Source organism: Brachionichthys hirsutus, chromosome 10 (genome assembly GCF_040956055.1).
Source record: "Brachionichthys hirsutus isolate HB-005 chromosome 10, CSIRO-AGI_Bhir_v1, whole genome shotgun sequence".
NCBI lineage: Eukaryota > Metazoa > Chordata > Actinopteri > Lophiiformes > Brachionichthyidae > Brachionichthys > Brachionichthys hirsutus.
Window position 1 is genome coordinate 11247957 of NC_090906.1, and position 23039 is coordinate 11270995.

The 23039-nt window shown below is 44.1% G+C and overlaps 3 protein-coding genes across 3 annotated transcripts; 1 reads left to right on the forward strand and 2 right to left on the reverse strand.

The window, feature by feature from the left end:
- Window positions 1-99: 99 nt before the first annotated feature.
- Window positions 100-6531, reverse strand: rps6ka4 (ribosomal protein S6 kinase, polypeptide 4). Its single transcript, XM_068744385.1, has 18 exons — window positions 6444-6531; window positions 5787-5858; window positions 5393-5460; window positions 4937-5087; window positions 4276-4391; window positions 4092-4199; window positions 3888-3968; window positions 3644-3747; window positions 3369-3519; window positions 3123-3284; window positions 2858-2983; window positions 2301-2434; window positions 1988-2081; window positions 1665-1835; window positions 997-1188; window positions 737-896; window positions 468-631; window positions 100-381 (listed from the first exon to the last, which is right to left on the reverse strand). The coding sequence occupies exons 1-18, from the start codon at window positions 6529-6531 to the stop codon at window positions 100-102; spliced, it is 2424 nt and encodes an 807-aa protein (XP_068600486.1).
- A 1843-nt stretch (window positions 6532-8374) lies between these two features.
- On the reverse strand, window positions 8375-13953 carry stip1 (stress-induced phosphoprotein 1). Its single transcript, XM_068744406.1, has 14 exons — window positions 13935-13953; window positions 11963-12172; window positions 11739-11880; window positions 11313-11454; window positions 10897-11062; window positions 10673-10799; window positions 10337-10439; window positions 9908-10028; window positions 9704-9800; window positions 9478-9602; window positions 9349-9385; window positions 9145-9248; window positions 8809-8981; window positions 8375-8716 (listed from the first exon to the last, which is right to left on the reverse strand). Exons 1-14 carry the CDS (start codon window positions 13941-13943, stop codon window positions 8644-8646), a joined length of 1629 nt encoding a protein of 542 aa, XP_068600507.1. The 5' UTR covers window positions 13944-13953; the 3' UTR covers window positions 8375-8643.
- Window positions 13954-15408: 1455 nt separating this feature from the next.
- LOC137900834 (spermatogenesis-associated protein 22) lies at window positions 15409-17781 on the forward strand. The gene is made up of 7 exons (XM_068744979.1): window positions 15409-15445; window positions 16039-16155; window positions 16246-16435; window positions 16657-17020; window positions 17099-17219; window positions 17308-17405; window positions 17590-17781. Exons 1-7 carry the CDS (start codon window positions 15409-15411, stop codon window positions 17779-17781), a joined length of 1119 nt encoding a protein of 372 aa, XP_068601080.1.
- The last annotated feature ends 5258 nt before the right edge of the window (window positions 17782-23039 follow it).

A 23039-nucleotide genomic window follows, 5' to 3' on the forward strand; every position in this document is an offset into this window, starting at 1 on the left:
AATGTGGTGACCGATGCCGCTTTGCTCTAAAAATACGAGTTCCACTCCTTCCTGAACGCTGAACGAAAAACCTACACCGATCTCCGTTCGTCTATTTGATCAATCTGGAACTCTCTCACCACTGGAGGACGTCGTTCTCCCTCTCCCCCCTGCCCGTTGAGGCTGGCTCTGCTTTGGTGTCACAGTTTGCTTTGGCTGGCTTTTGGATGCTGTCGCAGAGGCAGAGGAGGAAGTGGAGGAGGAGGAGGAGGAAGAGGAAGAGGATGAACTCCATCTGGTTTCTACGCCCGTGCTTGTCATCTTGAGCTTTCGCCGCTTGGCAAGGGGAGCGTTGTCGACACTTTTCAGGAAGAAGCCTTCCCTTTTGCCGCGGTTGAACGCCTGGAGGAGAGACGAAGCAAGGAGGAGGCGGACGTGATGAACCCAAAGCGCCGACATCTATTCTAGGAGACGAGTTGTCCACAAACCTTGTAGGTGGCGTTGACGTAGGTGCGGACAGTAGGCCCGCTAGACTCCAGCACATCTGGGGTGCACAAAGGCGTGGTGGACATGGACGCCCCGCCCTTCAGCCAGCCGTTCTCTTTAAGATCTGAGAGTTTGAGACGCCTTTCTGGATCGACAGTCAGCAGGCCTTTGATCACAAAGAAACACAGACAAGAGGATAAAAGGACACAGAAACAAAGCAAGTGCAGCTGTATGGAATGCGGCCGTTAAGAAAACGTGCATCATTACGTACCTTTAACAAGCTCTTTGGCATCCTCGGACACGCCCTTCCACGCCTCCCCTTCCAACGAGAAATCACCTTCTTTTATCTTTTGCATGATGTCAGCGGCGTACGACGAGGTCATCCCACGCTGCTCACTCTGAAACGGCACCTGACCTGACAGCATGGTGTACTGATTAAAAGAGAGAGAGGGGGAGAGGGCGAGGGAGAGGCGTTAGTACTTCACTTACGGCCTCGCCGTCTGACAGAATGGACCGTTTTAGGTTAATCACCAGGATGACGCCGAGACTCCAGAGGTCGCAGGCTTTATCATATCCTGCCCTCTCAAAGAGTTCGGGGGCCGCGTACTGCAGCGTGAAGCAGGGAGTCTGCAGGGGGGCGCTGCCTGCAGGGCAGAGGCGGGCAAAGCCAAAGTCTATTACTTTAAGCACGGACTCCTCGCCGTCGTCTGCAAACAGCACGTTCTGCAAGGTAAACAAAAGGAATCCGGGATCAATCTCGCTTCTTCTTCTGCTTGAAGGGCAACGCCGACCAAACACTCTGCATTTGTTGCCTGCTTCGCTTGTGAAGGTGATTGCAAAGGTCAAATACATTAAACTTTATTCCCTTAAAGGCCCTTGAAAATTAGATGCTGATATTTTGGCGAGAGCTAGATTAGACATTAAAGTGTGATGCAGAGCATCATGATTCATTAGCTAGCGACTGTGGCAGCTGTTTCAGTCAAACACTTCCAAAGCCGTAAATGGGTTTAGATCAGCATTTAAATATTGATTAAAATTACAGCAGGTATGTCAGTGAAACACCTTTAAGCAGAGCTTAAAGTTTATCGTGTGCTTCTGGTCGCCGCCCGTCATTCACAGCTGCTCAAATAAATGAAGGAGTCGTTAGTTGAATCCCACCTCAATTCAAGAACGAATCACGTCATGAGAAAACCGCCTACCTCTGGTTTGAGGTCTCTGTGAACGACTCCAGCCTCGTGCATGAAGCCGACGGCCGAGACCAGGCTCTGCAGCAGCTGACTGGCCTCCGCCTCGCCGAAGAGTTTCTTCCTCTTGATCCTTTCCAGCAACTCCCCACCTCGGAGAAGCTCCATCACCAAGTATGTGTGGTACTAACAGAGATACAAATACAAGACTTTATTTATTTCATAGATTTGTTGCTGCACATTGCTTACCGTCCTTGAGAGAGCGGATCAAATATCCGTTATTTGTCGTGTTTATTTGTCAGAAATTGAGCATTCTTCGCGGGTTTCCTCCGGCCTACCTGATCGGTATAGACTTCGTGCAGCTTGACGATGTTTGGATGAGCCTCGCATTGCCTCAGGGCAGCAATCTCTCGCTGCGTGTTTGCCTCCATTCTAACAGTTAAAAATTAAAATAAAAAAAGGATTCATATCGAGCAAGAACATTCTGAAACTCGCTATCAAAGGTTCAGGGATAGTATTAAGCGTACTGAGATACATAAGAGCTACTTCCCAAAGTATCAAACCTCAACATAGATGGGAGGGGAAACACGCCAATCGCTTTACGTCTGAGTATTAAATGATTGCATCCCGATGCATCCGACCTCGACTGACCTGCGGCTGACGATCTTCACGGCGTACTCGTGGTCGCTTTGCTTGTGTACGCATTTCCTGCACACGGAGAAGCTCCCCTCGCCGAGGGGCGGTCCTCTGAGGCACAGCTCATAGTGGTGGAAAAACTGGGACTCCTGAACAAAGACGGGATGACATGAGTTGTCGTTTTCCTGCGTGCGACAGGGTGAGACTTTCAGCGGTGTATAAATCTGAATTAGAGGAGCCATTGTGGGGAGGGCTTGGAAAGCTATAGAGAAAGAGGCCTGGATTAATGAAGAGAAGAGATTATTGTATAGTTATTGCTTGGACATATCTGATAGCACAACGGAGAAACGGTGACCAAAGACTTGACTTCTCGAAAGCGACGTTATAACAGTAATATCGGTTAATGTCAGCATTGAATTTACTCGTCTTTAAGGAGGAAGAGATGAGAAACACCGCTGAGTCTCTATACGTCTGTCAAAGGAAGATTTCGCTCAATCTGCATCGCTCATTATGACATAGAGAAAAATGAGTATCCAAATAACTAATGTCTACAAAACAAAACTGACCCGTACCTCTAACAGGGCGCTCCGTTGAACGGACGCCGGCCCCGGTCGATCGGCACAAGCCTGCGACTCGACGAAGTCTCCCATGACCGCGTTCTTGTTGAACAGGATGGAGGGTGCAATGAAAGAGTAGCCCTGAGAAAAGAGTGGTGCAAGGTACTTTAGTGGACTTGGGGGGGGGGGGGGGCGTCTGCTTTTTATTAAAAAAAAAAAAAAAAAACCTGGCTAGATATACGGACAAACTGGAGACATTATTAAACAACATCGAACCGACCTTGAACAGGCGACCAGTGCTCGGGGGGGTGCTTGCCGGAGAGTAGACGGGATCCATCCCGGTGAACTCCTCAGCAAAGTTCCCCACGTCCAGCTCGCTCTTCAGCTCCGGCTTGAATGGACTCGGCACCTTCTTCTGGGCCAGCTCAGCCCAGTTCAGGCCCTGTTAGGAAACGGGTAGAAGCCGCGTTACGAAGGAATGAGAAGGCACGTGGGGGGGGGGAAGGCTTCTTGGGTTGAGAGAGACCTTGAAGAAGGAATGTGCTTTGATGTCTTCAGACCCTCTTGGTCCAGAACCCAGCCTCCTATGGGGATCTTTCACCAGCAGCTTCTTCAGCAGGTCCTGAGCAGTGGATCCGATCATGGAGGGAAACGGAGGATCGCAGCGCAAAATGCGTCTGAAAGGAGGACGACGGAAGAGAGCGACGGATAATGACATCACACAAAGCACTCTCACACACGACAACACAGCAGCTTTGAAGTTTCGAGGGCTTAAGCGGTCGCTTTACGCGTCGGACTCACTTCGACACCTCGCTCTGCGAGTTCCTCTCTCCCTCCAGAGTGAAAGGCGACGCTCCGGTCAGAAGCTCAAACATCAGGATGCCGAGGCTCCACCAATCTACAGACTGAAGGAGAAGACGAGCTTTAAAACATCCAAGTCATTAGTCTTTAGCTGAAACAACACAATTCAAGTCTGACCTGAACGTGATGACGTCACCAAAATGCTACGACTGCTGAACATCTGCGCTTAGAGGCACATGTTTACCTTTCCATGCCCTGACTTCCCCCTGATGATCTCAGGTGCCATGTACTCAATGGTGCCGCAGAACGAGTAGGTCCTCTCCTTCTGTAACGAGGGGATATATAATAGTAGAGCTAGCGTTATATACAAGCACAAAGCCCTGTCGTGATTACAGCTTGTTCTGTGTTAGCACAGAACAAGTGTTTTTATTTTTATTAATTTACATACCTCCTCTTCCAGAAACTCCTTACTAAGCCCGAAATCTGTCAACACCACATGTCCATCGCTGTCTAGAAGAATGTTTTCCAATTTTATGTCTCGGTACACAATCCCAAGCTGCACATAAACCAAGAGGCAGGGTCAGTGAGGAGATACGCCGTAAGTTCCAGAGCATGAAGGAAGCGACGCCCACCTTGTGCAGGTGCTCCAGAGCCAGGATGATTTCCCCGATATATATCCGCACGGCCTCCTCGGGGAAGTGATCCCGCTGGTACAAATGAGTGAACATCTCACCGCCGCTAACGTAGTCTGCACTCACACACAAGTACACAGGGGGCTTCAATGGACTGAACACGAATATTACACAAACACGTACACCCCTCAATTAACGCCAACAGACTAGGGCTGGGCGAGCCGACTTCAGATTCATACCAGAGTGATTTCAAACGTAATTATTTTGATGATAATTATCTATTTTATATAGTGCTTTTTTATTTAACCACCGAAATGTGCCCAAAAGACGGACAATATTCTATTTCCTCTTTCACTTTAAGTCTGTTTTTCTTTCTGATTTTGATGCTTTGTGATGAATGGACTCACACCACTGGGGGGGGGGGGTCGCTCCAGGAGTACACAACACATTGGATAAAGTGACAATTTAATTAATCAGCATAAGCAAGATTAAACCGGTGAGAGTTTCTAAATGTCAGTTTCAGTCAAATGTCCCGCCTTAAGACAGACAGACAGACAGACAGACACAAACATACCGGTAAATAAAGAAAACATCTATTCAGCATCTCAACGCCAAGGAGACAGCAGCTCAGCGTGTGCGGTCGCCGTGTGCGATCGCTCACCCAGGATGAGATGGAGCTTGCTCTGCGTCTGGAAGGCGTAGTGCAGAGTGACCAGGAAGGGAGACTGGCGGATGTGCTCCAGCACCTGCCTCTCGGTGCGAGTGTGTTCCGTCGTCTTTGCCTTTTGAACTATCGCTGCTTTCTTTAGCACCTGAGGTAATGAACGATAAAAATAAAATGTCCATCATTCACACACATTAAAACAGAATCTTAGCATGTGTCTTTTCATACGTCATCATCGCCCTCAAACAACGAACCGTCCAATTAGTGGACAAACTGCTGAGCAGACGTCACGTCGTCCCTGCTACCTTCAAATCAGACTCGTAGAACATCGGTGCTGCGCTAGCATTACAAACGCATTTGAATATGCAATAAAAGCAAACTCTGATCATCGTTCACATGAAACATTTTGCAACCAGTCGAGTTTAGTTCAATACTTCAGATTAATAGTCTCACCTTCATAGCATAGAGCTGGCCCACATCATGGCCGGTGTTCTTCCTGACCAAAAACACTTTTCCATAAGCTAAAAAAAAAATAAAAAAACAAGATTATTGCATTCAGTAAAATCAATTACCTCCAGTGTGAACGTGTTCAGATAGTACTCATTGCAAATCAGAACATGACTAAAGAAATATGCATCACTACATCAATCAAACCATCAGGGGCACTTTACCTTCTCTGAAAAATAATCATGCATTACCCAAAACATATTATTCTTCTCCATTGGGGAAGTACATCTTCTCTACTTTCTCATTTTGATATGGTCATTGTGAGGTTTTCTTCAGCTTCAAAAACTGCATGTTTTTTTGTTTTTTTTTTACTTATTTCATGCTTTATGGAGAAACTTACCTCCAGTGCCCAAGACTTTGAGCAGTTCAAAGTTCTCCATGCCAACCCGTTCAGTGTGGCCCGTGAGGTTAGCTAGCAACACAAAGAATATAGATACACAGTACTATACAGGTCCGATTCTACGGTAACGTGAATGCGTATTCATTCATCATTGCTTTTAAGGTTGACGTGCAGCAGCTACTGCACTGCAGCTCACAGGAATGATGTCTGCTCCAATCAAAACCCAGATCATACAACTTAGCAACGTCTAACGTCCATCCACAAGGCTCATTTCTGATAGATGTTTGCGACACATCCGATACCAATACAATTAAATGGCCAGGGGAAACTGCACTGCCTACAGAGAGTATTTATTCAAATACACGGCACGGCTTCACCCAGTTTGATGTGTATCTGTCACATAGTTTTGTCTCATCAAAATCAAAGTGTTTAAACACGAGCAAAAATGTCGAGCTCCATCTTGCACTGATGACGTGAAAACAAATCCCACGTCCAACCACTTCAATTGTTAATGAATCTACCGAGTAACAAATAGAAGACTAAACAAACAACAGCATCGCGTCCTCCTCAGTGGATGTAAATATTGACGACTCCAGCGTGTTTCCTCGTCATCACGTGCGCGTAACGCGCACGTAATTACAGGTGCGTTTGACTTACCGTTGGTGATCTGATGCTTGACGGTGCAGGGCTTCTCGTTTGTTGTGGCATCAGAGTCATCGCTACTATCAGATGCGTCCCCAGGCATAACTCAAACTTAGACTACACACTGTTTGTAAACGAGCTGGGCAGCAAAACAATGCTTGATGTCAAGATATTACACTACACGTTTAGCAATTCAAGTTGAACGACACAGATGATTAAATGCTAGATTTTGAGAAAGTGTTACAAAGAAGTTCAAGTGGCTACCGTTAGCATTAGCCGCCTTTCAGTAGACATTATTCCCAAGTGAACTCGGGTTATGTAGTAAATAACACCAGAACTGATTTTAAATCAGAGTATACGTAACACGCCGAGAGTGCGATCACACAGACAATGCTAAGCTAGTGTTGTAGCTGCTACAACAGGAAGACATGCTACCTAGCTAGCTGAAACCGATGGAGCTAGCCGTCAAAGTTTGAATTCTTTGCTAACGCTAATGTTTGGTTCACATTAGCTACGCTGGCCTCTTCAGATATCAGCTAACAGACCGGCGTGGCTCGTTCCATGTCTTCTTGCTCTCCACGACAGCCAAGATATTGATACACTCGTTCTAAAAAAAAATAATATTTACATCTCTTTCGTCGTTTTAAAGGCGTCTAGCTAGCCGCTAATAACAGGATGCTTTCGACACAACCTGGGCGACGGTCAGTCACGTGATCCTTGGAAGTGGGCGGAGCTAAATCTCTCGGGACCTCAAGGAAAGTTGATTTGACAGTTTCAAGTGGGATTATACGGTAATGTATAGTAAACAAATTGTACAAAATTCTAATTATCTACAGCTGCAGAGTCCATAACATAGCTGGCTTCAAACTATGAATTTCACAGGAATTTTTTACAATCAAAAGTGATCTGTATCTCCCCCATTTGTTACCAGCAGTTTCAGATTATAACGACTGAGTGCAAAAAAAAAAAAAGACAGAACCCAAATTTATGCCGTGTTGCATGAGACAGAATTTCTGATAGAAGAATTTTAATATTGCTCCATGACCAATAGCAATATTGACCACCATTCTGTCTGCTGCTACGAGAGTTTTGATCAGGTTACCTTGATACACACAACACCTGTAAGGCAACCAGCAGCTACAGGCAGCCAGCGACAGGCACCGGGGTTTCCTCCCAAATTAGAAAGCGACGCATCATGAAGGGAAATTGCCGATATTAACCAACATCTTAGGAGGGTAAATCCACCCTCTATCACGATATTACATTGAAATACTCAAGCAAAACCAGATATCACATTTTGTGCAGCAGATCTTTTATTTCAGGTTGGGAGAAACCATAATTATAGCGGCCAGCACAAACTACCTACTTTGACTTGAATTAACATGCCCGTTGCCAGCAGTTTAAATTTTATGATACAACCGGCAACTAATTTCTCTTCAGTTTTCTACATTTGACCACCACGAATAGAAACATGGCAGCCTTGATTGCTAGACGAGCTTTGTTTGATGCAGTATTAAGGATCGCTTCCAAATCACGCACAATAAAGCCTCAGACTTGGAGGGAATTGAGTAACAACTTGTGTAACTCCATAAATCAAGGGTGAAGCTAGACGTGTATGAAGGGTCCCACAAACATCATCCAGCAAGACAGCAACAACTAGTTTGAAATGTTTGTGCAAAAATCAAACATTCTTATAAGAGTTAGAAATACGAGAATGTCTCATTAGGAGAGGCTTAGCCTGCGGCGATGAAGATGAGGAAGAGTGGAGGCACTGAGGGAAACTCAACCACGTTTAGTCAAGCCTTAACGAGAGCAAGCGAATCGAATGACCAATTTAAATTTTGATTTTAGGTGTAGAATTTCTTTTTGTTCCATTTAGTGAAACCATGACAAAGATGTGAAATGCTTCAGGATGGATTTGGCCTTTAAAACAATGAGCTTCCCGGTGAACTGTATTCATCCGTTTATTTATTTTTTAGCTGTGCCCAAGATGTTTTCTTGGGCCCTAAATATTGATGATACACAACATAGGTTCTCAAATAGCCATGTAAAAGTTCTAACCCCCAATAAAAAAAAAAAACATACCAGACACAAGTCTCAAGTGAGACTGAGGACAACATCATTTAGAACTTGAAGGCAAGAAAGAGAATATAATATTTTGGAGGAATTCCACAGTTATCTTTGCGTTTTCCTCAGACTTGGAGCTCGGCTGACGTCAACGAATGGCTATCAGTCCGACGTCAATGAGTTTCTGTATCTTCTGAGCAATAACCGGATTCTTTAAGTGGCTGAGGATCAAAGACAAAAAAAACAAGTCAGGAGAAATCAAACATAATCGAATCGTAGCAGGGACAAGCGGCACGAAGGCTGACGAACTTACTCGCTAAGCGCCTGAGGGTCCTTTTGCATCTGCTCAAGGATCATGCGCATGGCCGGGTCACTCATGATCTGCTGCACCTCAGGATCACACATGGCCCGTTGCTTCACCTCCTCGGGGGTGTCATTCCGTGTGGTCTGACTGATCAGACAGCGCTGCAAGCCTTCTGTGGCTTCCTGGACGTGGGGAAAGGCAAACGATTTCTGAGCAGTCTTGATGCTACCATTAACAGGTAACAGGGCATCGACGACTTTACAAACCAATAAGACACATCTCATCGGAATCTAGAGATTTTATGGTATCATTATTATACAATTTCTGAACTGTGCTATAAAAGACCTTTGAGGAAGAGTCAAGCTCCATGGCCTTCTGGTACGCATCCATAGCTTTGGTAAAATCTTTCATGGCCTCCAGAGCAGCTCCTTTACGTGTGTAGCCTTTAACTGCAGAGAGAAGCGTTTCCATTAGGGGTGAAGTCAAGATCAAACTTTCATGCCAAACAAACAACAATCATCAATGCCCCTTCCCCCCCCCCCAACTTACTGAACGCGGGCTCAAGGCTGATGCACGCTTCACAATCCTAACAAAACCAAAAAAAGATTACAAACGTAAAAAAAAACTAGATATAATCTCATTAAGGGTGCAGGGGAATACGCTGAAGATGTGCCATACCCTCAAGGCAAGCTGGAACTCCAACAGCTTGGTGTAGCAGGCAGCTCTGTTACTGAACAGTTTGGCATCGTGGGGGTTTCTCTTGATGGCTTCGCTGTAATGCTTCATCGCTAAAGGATAATCTCCTACCGGAGGGAAAGGAGGCGCTCGTCTTTGTAAAAGCTCTTAAAAAGGAACGATTAAATGACACTGGTTTAAAACCAGAGTATTAAACGTTTGCACCTACCCTTCTGGAAGGCATCATTGCCCTTGCTCTTCTCTTCTAGAGCCAAGTCGGGGTCGATGTAAGCTAATTTCTCCTGCTCCTTCAGTATCTTCTCTGCCTGTAGGACCGATCACAGTGCCAAGGCGTGAGCAAAGCATCTACTTTCGGATACACATCCTTCAAACGTCGACTGTTCATTAACAACATCATCAGCTCATATAGCACCTGCTGACACTTCTTCAAGACTTCAGGAGTACGGTGTTCAGTCAAACTCTTGTTGTAGTTCTGAATTGCTTCCTTGTATTTCTCCTGCTTGGAGTACGAGTTGCCAATCCTAGCCAAAGCCCTATAAAAAGGGGTGCAGAGGAACACGTCGTTACTTCATGACGCAAGGATCCAACATTTCCAGACTCCAAATGAGGGAGCTGTTCTCTTGAGGTAATGAGAAGAATTATTTCTGAGAAACACTGCCACCTAGTGGCTTCTCTTGTCAATATGCTAAGAGAGTTTCCAGCTGGATTAAAGTAAATCTATTCTTTGGCTGCAAAACTTGTTCTGTAAAACATACATAATACAAATCCTCTCTTCCATCCTGATGTATAGAGCGGATTCATTTACTCAGCGAAAGATTTGAATAAAAATAAAAATACACACTTTGCTATTTGCCTGTAGTCCTCTCGGTTCTCTCTGCCAACATCAATGGCCTTCTCGCAAAGCTCTCGACACTTCTCAAATTCTCCCTTCTCAAAGTACACGGCTGAGGAGAAAACACAAGAGAGTCCCATCCTTCACATTCGAGTTGATACGGTGTCAACAGAAAATCAGACGGCTGGTTGAATACTTTGGAGCTTTCAGAGTTTCACTAAACGACATTGGAAGTTCACATCACATTTTCCTCCACGTTGATTTAGTTGTGGTCGATGATAAAGCCTCACAGATCCCAATTCAAACAGACCGACAGGAAATAAGTGATTTACTTCAAACATGTACCTGCTTGGTTGGATATGTAGGTCATGTTGGTGGGGTCATGTTTTAGTGCCTCTTCATAATGTTTCAGTGCCTGTTCAAAATCCTTGTTCTTGTATGCAGCATTCCCAAGTTCCTTTTCCTTCAAGGCCTGTTCAACAACGAAAAAAGAAAAAAACAGTAATGAAGAACCCAAAGTCGGGGTTCATCAGAAACGCCCAAACGGAGGATTGACAAACTGATTTTACCTTCTTCTTGTTTTCAGGGAGGTGTTCCTCTTTGGGAGGAGGGGGCTGAGCCTCTTTGGGTTTGCGGGGAGGAGGAGGAGTGGGCTCCTCGTCTTCATCCATCTCGGAAAGGTTCAGTCCGAGCAGGACAGAGAGTGTGGTCATCACCCGATCGTCCCGCAGCTTCCTGAAAACAGTCAAAAAACAACTGGTGGGGGGGGGGGACAACTTATGGCCAACAAATTAAAATAAACTAATATATTTGAATCGGGCACATTTTCTGTATTATTTAAATAAAGCAATTAGTTTAACTATACATTTTCTGTTCATGATATACATGTTCTCACTGCTCAACTTTCTCCTGATGTGACTAGTTCAGATCCTCCATGGCAGGCGAACACGAGCAAACGACATGAAAATCATGAAAACGCACGTACGCGCCAAGTTCTGACGGTTTCTTTCGCAGCTGCTCCAGCAGTTCTCTGTAGCTGGGATCTGACAACAGCTCACGGGTCCGAGGGTCATTCTCCAGTTTCTGGTACAGGTTGGGCATGGCGAAGGGATTCATCATGGATTTGTCTGGTGAACGGAAAATTCATTAGAATATTTCAGGACGACGTAAAGAAGAGCTCGCCGTGCTCGCCTGTCGTGCAGTTCCCTCTGTGACCTCTTGATGTACCGTTTAAACAAACGCAAGATCCCGAACTAAGATGGAAGACCTACTCTTCTATTAAAACTCAACCACCCAAATATTAATCATAGTGACCTTTCAGCAGCAGCGTCTAAATCCCCCCATTGACATTCCAACAGAACAATATTTCTCTGCAGTAGCAATAACAAAAAAAGAAATCAGCAGTTCCTGCCTGCAAGCTTGGCCTCGGTGTTCTGCAAACCCTCCTTTAGCTGCTGATTATTTGGATCTTGCTGGAGTCCCTCATGGTAAGTAGCTTTAGCATCCTCCAACCGGCCAAGAAACTCCAACGCCGCAGCTTTACGCGAGTAGCCCTGTACAATCAAAACGGTAAATCTTTCTCAATTTCAGAAACAGCTCGACGCCGTAACAATGGAAGACTAAAATGTAGCCCACCTTGCCCCAGTCAGGCTTGATCTTGATGGTCTGGCAGGCATCCTGAAGAGCATTTTCATAGCTGCCTTTCTTGGCGTGGGCTGCGGAACGATTACTGAACAGGACGTGGTTTGAAGGGTCAAGGGTCAACGCTTCGGTGTAGCAACGTACGGCCTCATCGATATTTCCGGTGCTCAGCGCCTTGTTGCCCTGGTCTTTCAATGCTGAAACCTGCGAGACAGGAAGAGCCGGTCATAAAAGTAAGAACCGAAAGACAAGAACGACAATTTTATTTAAATCCGTCACCATCCCAAGCAAAAAAAATATTAGATACGCAATGTAGAACTGAAAATAGAGAAGACTTCTAGCACAGCTGCTCTGACAAACCGACAACCTCTCAGCTGTTCATGTCAGACAGGTGCAGCAGGCATCACTCATCCCTCTTCAATGTGTGGAGGTAGATCCATAATCTCGGTGGGCTTCATAGGAAAGTCTGAATCCATCAAAGGTGGCTCGATTTTTGTACAACGTCAGTTCCAACAAAGCCACGCCCTCTTGCCGAGGTCAAAGCTGCGTCTGGTTGCTTGGTTATTCTAATCTAGAGCGATAAACAGTTTGCACAGCATTTTCATACATGTAGGTCAACCTGGTTAACGACACAGTTACCTGACTTCCTGTTCAGACTGGAGAAGCGAGTGAGAATGAAAAGGTTTTTGAGATTTCAAGTGATTTAAATCATAAAGGTTGATAATTATTATTCAAGGCCAAGAAAAATGTGTGTTAGTAAGCAACAAAGGCTTTCTTTTGCATGTCGCAAGATCTAATCTGATCTTAAAAACAACAAAACAAAACAAGAACCTCTGAAATGGAGGATGCAGAAATATACCATCCTGAGTCTGTAGACTGATTTCGAGCAACAGTGTGCCAAAAAATATACGATTTGCCAATAAGCGAAAGTTTAAAATGACATGTACCCAAACGTTTTGGACAAAGCCGTTTGTATAAAGACAAGTAATGTATATTTCACCAGTTAATCTAAAAATATGACCAGTTTTAACGCTGACAAACAAATCGGTGGCATTAATTTGATTATCTTGATCCACGAGGTGAGCTGCGACTGGGAAACCCGGGCCTCAGCACAATAAAACATAATACAAGTGCTCCCGGGACAACATGATCAATAGCAACATTAATTTATCGGTCGCAGTTTATCGATGGCTGAAGAGTAAAATGACAGAATTACAGCACAGGAAGCAGCAGGAGCCACGACAGAAGCGTCCGGTGCATCTGGAACGATCCTCGGGTCTGAGATCAGGCTACCGAGGACGTCATTCATCCTCGCCCCAAAAACGCTCACATGCCTGTCCGCAGGTCAATCTCATGGAACAGCATTTAATAAATAAATAAAAAAGATTGAGTTTTTATTGACCATAACCCTGATGAATGGGAGCGTCCACATGTCGAGTAAGACGGATTGCTAAACGGCGACATGCTAACAGGAGTCAAGTTAGCGAGCTACTGGGGGGGTGGGGGGGGCTTCTTGCCATTGATTTGTGGACGCAGAGAAACACGCATAAAGGTTTTAATGGTGGCGAACTTCGATAGAATACTTTAAATTATGAAACAAACGACATTCTAAGTCATTTAACGTAGCTTAGCAGCTAGCTACACCTTTTTGGAAATTAGCCCCAACATAGCCAAGTCTGGACTTTAATGAACGCTTTTACCACAAAGCAGACCAGCCTTGACAAAAAAATATTTGGATTGGTTCACATTATCAAGCCTAACCAGATAGGTTGCAAACGGATTAACGATTACGAAGCTAGCTAGCGTTAGCTGAATGTTACAAATCAATTACAAATAGGCAGCTAACTCAACCAATCTCCGAACCACAGTTGTAAAGAGACTTAAAATTAACTCCGACGTATACTCGCCATTCCTTAAGGAGAGCGATAATAAATATTCAGTACGAAGAGCGTTACAGGACACTCACTTTCTCCATGGTGCAAGCATGAGGTTCCTTCCAGAAACTAATATGAGCTCGATTTACTCTTCTTCCTCTCTCTTCAATATACTGGCGGACCGAAACGATTGGAGCTACATACCGCCACCTAGTGTACACAAGTGTAAAGCACGACGTTCTCTTACTGCGACAATAACTTCTGCTTCTAATAATATAAGAAGGGTTGACTTGTAAGCCTCTGATCGCCATAATCTGTTTGTTTTATATATTATGCAACTATAATCTACCGTTTCACTCATAATGGATCAATAAATTAATGCTTGTCTGTGCACTCCAGTCACATCAAGGCACAAATCCTAGTAAACTATTACATTTCGTCGTCTGGAGTTTAAACAGGGGAGGCTGTTTAGACCGAGCTGTCTTTTGTAATAGTGTCCTGAAATAAAACGCCAACATTCACACCTCTATGCCTTTTAAAACAGATTGAAAGTGATTAAAAGGAACAAACATGATATTTCTATGCCTGGAGAGGGAGATCTAAATACATTTAAAATAATAAACTAAAAATAATACATCTAGTTATTTTGCAGGATGTTATATTTATGTGGGGTAAAGTCCCTTCAAGCAAGTTTCCCACTCTCAGCATCGACTCAGCAATTTCCCCATGTAGTAAATATTGATGTATTCTAAAACCTTCCTCAGTAATGAATCTCAGTGCAAAATGGTGAGCTGAATGCAAAGGCTTGAGAGTGGAGGAGAAGGAATGTTTTTAAAAATTACCTCATCATAATTTGTAGTGGATAAAACAGTATATTAAGACTCGACAATCCAGAGCTTTTTCTGCAGTTTTGACTTTTCATTTGTAAAAAAAAATCCAGACTTACTTTGACGGACTGAAAGTGGACAGGGAATTAATATGTTCTTATAAAGTACAGCTTCTCAGCCAAAGACAAATACATGTACCGGTATTTATAAGATGATACTTATCACAACTTGTGTCCCAATAATCTCACTTTGTGGTTTTGACGGGATAACTCTTAAATCCGATTCTGTAAAAAAGACAGTGAATGCAACACACGTCACAGCAAGATTGCGCGCGTGTCGCTTTCCAAGGTACTGAACTGCGTCATAGGTTGCAATTTGTGCTAACTTTAAACAACAACAAAATAGTTTATATTATTTATTTATTAATGTTCACGGAAACTTGTGTGGGTCAGTAAAAGTAGAAAACAGTTTGTAGTTGTACTTTATAAACTGAGTTAACTCAGGGCATCTAACTAGCTAGATAAGAGTCTATTGTCAATTTATTTACCGCTAGCTTGTTAGCCTAGCTTCCTAGCTAGGTTACAGCAGACCAGCACGGAGGACAGCAAAATGAAACAATGTGCTATTTATGGTTAACTTCTGTCCTCTCCCTGTTTTAGACCCAAGCGTGTCACGAACACCCTTCATTTATATGGTCCGTTTTGGAACCTGGATTTGCTTATTTTTCTGAGTAACAGCAATGAGGAAACAGGACAGCCGACCCGCCAGACCAGCAGGTGAGTACACACACACACACACACGCACACGCACGCATATATATATACGGTACACATCACAATCAGATTCTCTTATTTATTTATCGATATTATGTATATGCTGGTTGTTCTTGTTCCAGTCTGCGATTGTCATGCGTTTTAAAGAGTCAGTTAATATTTAGTTATACTTCAAATATCTTAGTGTTTAGCTTTTTAAAATGTGGTATATTTGGTCTAAAGGAAAAGTTAATTAAGCATAATATTGATAGAATCAGAATCAGAATACTTTAACTCATTGAGTGCCAGCCATTTTCAACTCAGCCATATGCCGAGTGCCCCCGTTTTCGAGCATTTCCCCCGATTCAGCAAGCCCCTAGAGAATATTCTTTACTGAGACGATGCAAACGCCGAACGTACCGAATTAAAGATTAAAGTATCTTCTTTCATCAGGAAAACAGAGTGAATGGCACTCAAAGAGTTAATAATCCCATAGGGAACTAATATCAGCAACAATGCTCCACTCAACAAAGTCAGAATTACAAAAGTATATCATCTACAAGTAGTATTTTTTGTCTACTCCCCTGACATGTGCATGTATTTCCTGTCTCCACCAGGCGTCCTACCGGTGCCGCCCTTCAACCAGAAGAAACGAAACAGAATTCCTTTTACATCTACCCCCTCTGACAATGAATTATTCAGCCTCAGCGAATACTCGGCAGGCTCCAGCTCAGGTTTATCTCAATGATTTAACTTTTCCATTCACGGCTATAGGCAATGGAATCTGTTGTGAATTTGTCACCTTGGAATGCGCCTCTTCTCAGGTACCTACGGATGTTACCAGGCCTCAGGCTCAGCCTCTGGTGCTTCCCAAAGTCACCTGTGGAACAGCCCAGGGATCCCACCATCGACCCCACCCCAGCAGTATAACAGCAGCAGACCTGCTCCAGGACCCGCCCCTGCAACGAGAAGCTATTCACCAATACCACACCCATATAAAGCTGGAGGCACAGGGTATGTTTTACTCACACTCTGACCATTAGAGGAGCATAAAGATCAGTGGCTGGAACCATTTGTCAAAGCCTAACAAAGACTATGTTTAAAAACAACAGAAACAAAATCAAGTGTCGTAAATTAAAAGGTTTGAAAACTCAGTGAGACACACGGTCAGTTTGGTTTTAGTTCAAAATGTGTAAATAGGTAGGTTTGGCGTTTGTGATTTTTGTTTTTTGTAGCTCTAAGATGGTTCAGCCCAGCAACTCAATGAGAAAACAGGAATCCAGTTTGAACTCCAGACAGAGTGAACATCGCCCCCCCTGCAGCGGTGAGCATGCACAAAGCAAGCGCACGGCCCAGAGTGCGTTCTTTCAGGGAAGCCAGCAGCCATTTTACAGAGCACCCAGTCCCACTCCCGAGTATTCCCAGCAGCCCAGAGCCCCGCTAGCTCCGGTCCCACCACCCAACAGGCTCCCCGCTCCTGTAGCACAGTCTCAAAACAACTCCTGGAACTTTACCAACACTTTTGGGCACCAGAAATCACCTGTGGAAAGAAAGAGGAGCACAAATCAACCTGAGGCTGTACATCAAACTCAAAAACAGGTAGACAACTGGAAAAAAACCAAATCAAATACAATATACTTTAGTGATCATTGCAGCCTCTATATTTGTGCTCATCAGGAAGCATCTCCAACAAAGCCAGCCATTGATTACTCACTGAGGATCCTGACTGCAGTGATTCACGGCATGAGACACTGGAGCCAGTTTAAAGACAAAGTTCCATACTTATTTGAGATATTTGGTGAGTTGATCAGGACTCTCTTTGGTCTCTGTTGCGTGCAGTTTTTTTTTAAACACCATTATTCTGATGGGTGGACGTCTTCCCTCAGGTACTCTGGACTCCGCAGTCACACTGGGTCAACATGGAGCAAAGAATTTCCTCATGAGAGATGGAAAGGAAGCGGTGCAGTGTGTCTATTATGAAAACGTGAGTCGATAAAAATCTGAATTAATGTGTCTTTCAGACATTTCAGTTATTTTCAAAAATCATCCATCAGGTTTTTTACTCTTTGTTACACATGTGTAACACATGTGTAACAAAGAGTAAATGGTGAAGCAAAGAATAGCCCTGGAGTTATACTTAAATTTAATTTGTGCCTCTTGACTAACAGGAACAGGAACTTCCCCGTCTCATCCGAGGTCAAGTTCACCGCTGTGTGGGAAACTACGACCGCAGCAGAGATGTCCTGATGTGTGTGTCCATCAGGCCCGGCCTGCCCTCAGCGATGAGGAACGTCCAGGAAACTGTGAAGGTCTGCAATGCGGAAATGAGAGCGCTCGTAAAATCACTCAGTGAGATCTGAGAATGAGTTTCAGCAGTCAAACATTAAACAGTAATCAATTCATGTTTCATGATGCTGTTCTTTGGCTTTATGGGTGGTGTTCTTTTACAGTATAAAACCAAACTGCCCCGTATTGAGCTTTAAATGTTCACTTGTTCCAGCACAGCTAATGTTATATTCATTTCCATAATAAACATGTGACGTTTCATTGGACCTCTCCATCTGTAAGTTCTGAAATGTTTTTATTCCAAAGAAAATTCACAGAACAGCAATCATTATTTAGAGGTTAATTCAGGTAAAGCAAACACAACAAGGTAATATTTCAAAATATATCTTTGAGAAACAGGGGAGTTAACAATAATAATAATAATAATAATAATAATAATTATGTGATATCAAGTACAGTTAGTTTATTTACAGTCAAACATCACAATGGAGAAAAACAATTCTACTCTACCAAAACAGTGCTGAGACTTTATACATAATGGTCCAACGGAGGGGGGGGGGGGGGGGGGGGATAGGTCCAGTGCAGTCAGGATAGTCATTCACTCAGTCAAGCACAGTAGGAGGTCCAACACAATTCCAACACTTCCCTCCTGACTTCTCAAACGGGGGAAACATAATTACAGTCATTTTCTGTATGTCAGGACATGTCGTTATGGGGACCCAAATTTGGGGGGGGGGGGGTATTTAAAGATGAACCCGTTACAAAATTCAACCCATTATTTAACACTAATACGCACAGAAACAGCAACTAGAAAACAGAGTCGACCTTGAAGAAGTTTGGCAGTGTACAGAATCAGTTAGTGGAGAAGCAGACATTTTGTTCTTGGAACATGACGGGAATGGTTCGACAAAAAAACAAAAGCCCACAGCAACACATTATCTTATTTGAAGATCTAATTATTTAAAGGTCATATTTTACACTTAATGTGAATAATATGTTAGCTCAGCAAGGATGACCAAAGTTCAATTTGTACAGCTCTTAACCACTTAATTTCTAAACCACACAAGACGAGGACGGCAGGAATTAATCTGTTCGCTGCATGTCACCACCTTTTAATAACGCAGTTCAAGTTTCCTCTTCTAGTTAATTGGCAGGGATGTCTCGGGGCCTGATTGGACCCAATCACACTGTATTTCTCCCTTCCATTACCCCCCCTGGATTAGAAGATATCATCTTTTTATCCTCCAGAACAGCTTCTCAAATTAATGAAGTTAAACTGCAGAGAAAACCTCGACTTCTGTGAGGTGGAAATATAGAGTAAAAAAAAAAAAAAAAAAAACGCATCACACAACAGGATCCACAGTTTTTCAGCAGAAAAAAGATGATAACCTGATTATTGTGTTAAACACTTGTCTTCATTATGTTAAAAGGCACAAGTTGGTCTTATCACATTTAAAATCTAGATCAATTGTTCTACCATTAACAAAGCCCATCCCATCATGCATTTCAGACAAACGTCCCACATCGCTCTGCTTTTTGCTATTTTTTTCTTCCTGAATTAGTGTCTTGTATTGTGATTTGTTGACAGAAAACAACTGCTTGTGTTTTAACAAGCCATTTACAATACATCACACAACAATTTTTGGGGGGGGGTTAACAAAAGGTCCTTAGCAGGTTCGATGCCCGGTCACAAGACAGAGAGCAAAAATCCCTCAACGTGTCCGAGTTCACTGTTCAGTGATCCATTTTGAAACCGCAGATGCCGGATCTGTTCATTCAAGACCACGTGGACAGTTCTTCTGCTCAAAGCATTTCCGCTTCATCATGCCTGTTTCTGAATATCATGTCCCGTCCCCCCCCCACATAGCCTCATGCTTCTCTTCTCCTGCAGCCGACTACCAGGCTGCTTTGGAATGTTTTATACATAAGAGTTCTTACACACACACACGCAAAACGAAGAAAAACAGATAATTATTTTCTTCATCTTGATAATTGACTTCAACTGTCTGAGCATTTTCTGACTGCATCATATCCAGACCTAACAAGAAGACAATATTAAATTCAAATCTAAACTGAATTAATTACATCACAGACGCACAAAGACAGTGTTTGCTGTTGGCTCTCAGCTTCTGTCTGCTGCCGCTGAGAGCGGCTTCCCAAACAGCGTCACCTCTAAAAACCGGGATGCGGGTGTATCGCCGTGCCAACATGGTGAAAAGAATAATCCGATAGCGATGCACTATAACAGCGTGGGTAAAGGGGTGGGGGACAGCTGCTCCTTTGGTGCATATTTGGCAAAAAATGGCAAGAAGACGGTGAGCATGACTCCAACAATCGCCAGCATGTAGCCCCAACCGATCTGGCACTCGCCGGCGTAGTAGATGTCAGAGTCCCCGCAGAAGGACCTCACCAGCGAAGAGTTCAGGCCGAAGGGATACACCAGCAGGCCAGTAGCCATGATGAACACTGCAGAGAGACAGAGGTCAGAGGTCAGGAAAAAAGCAAGTGTGTTCTCTCTTGCTGTTTCAACACACGGGCTTCATTTAGAGATCATCTTGGCTTGTCCACTTGGGGGCAGAAGAGGTCCTGCTGCATTTAGATAATCCATTAGTGCAGAAGTCCCTCCATTTGGACAAGGACTCTGGATTTGTCACCCTGAGTTCTACAATACATATTTAAAATTAAATTGGGACTTTCATAGTTTTAAAAGTCAAAGACTGACTTTTTAATGTAACAATAAAAGCTCAGACAGAAACATGGTTCATGTCTCCCCTCAGTCCTCATTTTGAAACTCCAGCCCCCCCTCCTGCTGCTGAGATCAGCGTTCTCTCTATCCTCGGAGCCCATGCAGCCAGAGAGAGGCTCGCTTCTACAAATTGAGTCAAGTCTCCTAGTCCGCGCTGCCAAGCAGTTATCGACTGTGCTACAGGCGGTCAACGGTGCTTAGTCATTCTGAGTGATGGCTGGATCTCCATTACAATTCCAGGTGTCATAGTTGTTTTAGCTTTGGAGAGTCCGGGTTACTGGAAAAGCTTGAATTTATGAAGGTGAACGAGCCCACTAGAAAACACAACAAACGTGCCTTTTATTAAGCCGCGTCAATTTCAGCCGATGTCCGTTTTCCTGCTTTCAAGGGCAGGAGCTTCACGGTAGGGACGCAACAGCGCTTACATGAGCGGAGCTATGTAGCCGAGTATCAGATCGATGGCTTGTGTGGGCAGCACGGGATTGTGAGCAGGGATGAAGAGGCCCAGTCCCTGTTCTCAGGGGAATTTGGGATTGACTGCCTGGAGGAGAAATTGAGAGTTTGTCTCTCAGCCTTGTGCATCCAAACTCTTTTCCCAGCCCTCCCTGCTATCAGATTGACCCCATGTTTAATCTGCAGAGGCCCCCCCGAGTCGCAAGGCTGACTGCCTAATGACACTTTAACGACCGTCTTTATCAAACTACCATTGACTTTTGTGGCGCGACCGCAAAAGACGCAGTCATGGACTGGCTCACTTCCCTTCTGCTCTGAAGTGATGGCATTCAAAGAAAACTCCAAAAACCCAGAATGAATAGCAAAAGCCGACGTAACGCAAAGGTAATCAATACAGAAATGAAATACGAGCTGCATTGTCTAAAAAGTATCAGGTAAGCAAGGTGAAGGCTGTACTCTATCGATCGGGCTATAAGAGTATCGATCCGGCCGGTCCGCTCCAGGCGTCTGGATCAGATAAGCTGCAGCTCGAGATGATTGGATCTCCGCCAGCCTCTAACAAGAGAAGAACTGATTTTATCCTTCAAATGTGAGCGGGATGAAACCAAACCACATGCATTTACAGAGGGGGGGGGGGGGGGGGGTCTGGGACTCTGGTCTGTTTCCAGCTCCTGTGTTCAAAATGTGGCTCCAGAGAGTTTGATCAGCGTGAAGTAATTGCCTTCGAGCCATTACACATAAAGCTTAAGCCCACATTAGCTGCTACTGGCATTACAGCAAAATCTCCAACCACACTGCTGTCAGTTGCTTTGCATTATGGGTGATGTAGACACCTTAATTGGAGTACTCTTTGCAAGGCAACGCAGTATGCGATACTGCATACTGTACGGGATGAATAACGCCGAACAACGAGGTCTACGGTCTGAGGCAAACTTTCAATTAAGGCAGGGAAAACATGAAGCAGCGTTATGGATTCATTTCAGCTGAGGTTTTACATGGTCCGGTGGTTTAATCCAGGGAACGCCAGGCAGAGGGATGAAAGAGTCTGACACCAAGAGTCTGTGGAAGGAGTCAGAAGCCTCAAAGTCATGTGCATCCTGGTGGGACAGTAAAGGGGTGGCATCGAAACAGTTTATCAACAGGTAAATATTAGAAAAAAGCAGGATATGCACGACGGCTTTAATATCACTATGAATGACCAAAAAAAAAAGAATCAGTGACAGTTTTTATTTTCAGAGCTATTTGGGAAAAAGCATTTTGATGATAATGAGCTGATTTGACTGTAATTAATTTGTTGAAGCAGTAAATATGATTCAACCCTTTTCAGCAAAAACCTTTTGTACATTTTTTAAAGAGCTGTCCAGAGCAGCCATTATAGTTCTTCCATTATTTACCTCCTAATTGGTATAAATACTTGACAGTTTACCAACCTTCTTGTAAAAAAACACGGGACTTGGGAGGAAAGGAATAAAAGCAAAAAGGTGCGGCGTCCCCGATCAGACGGGTGCAGCCGAGTATGCGAGGCTATCATAACGGTTCAGCGATGATGAGGCAGTGAATAATGGAGCGACCTAAAGTTAGCCGGGCACTAATGTGTCCCAGTTTCATTGCGAGCTTTACACACAGTCCCAAAGAAGAGGTCAAACCCTTTCAATGTGTGTGTATTCACAAATGCATGCCTCTCAGTTCTGACCAATCGCTGGATCCCATTGTGGCGCGTTCCTTAGATTTCTTTCTCATTTACTCGCTCTCGCAGATTGCACTGTTTATCAGCGTCGGGTAGCAAAGCTGCCGGAGCTTTTCGTGCACTCAAATGTTCACGCTTTATGTGCTCACTTCTCTGTATGTAGGTAATAGAGGAGGGAGGCGAAATTAAATGGAGCAGCATTGTGCTGCCACACAAAGACCACGTGCAGCTTATAACAAAAAAAAAATATGAACCGAATTAACCTTGAATTTCTTCCTCGGCGGCGCGGCGGGGAATGGAAAGCTGCACCCAGGGACGGCGGAAACAGGTTCACAGCGGTAAGGACAATAGAATGAAATTGAATGGAGTCTGCGGGGCAGGAAGTTGTGTGATAACCTGGCATCCAAGTGTGACACTGAACCAATTCCATCACAGACCTCTTCCAA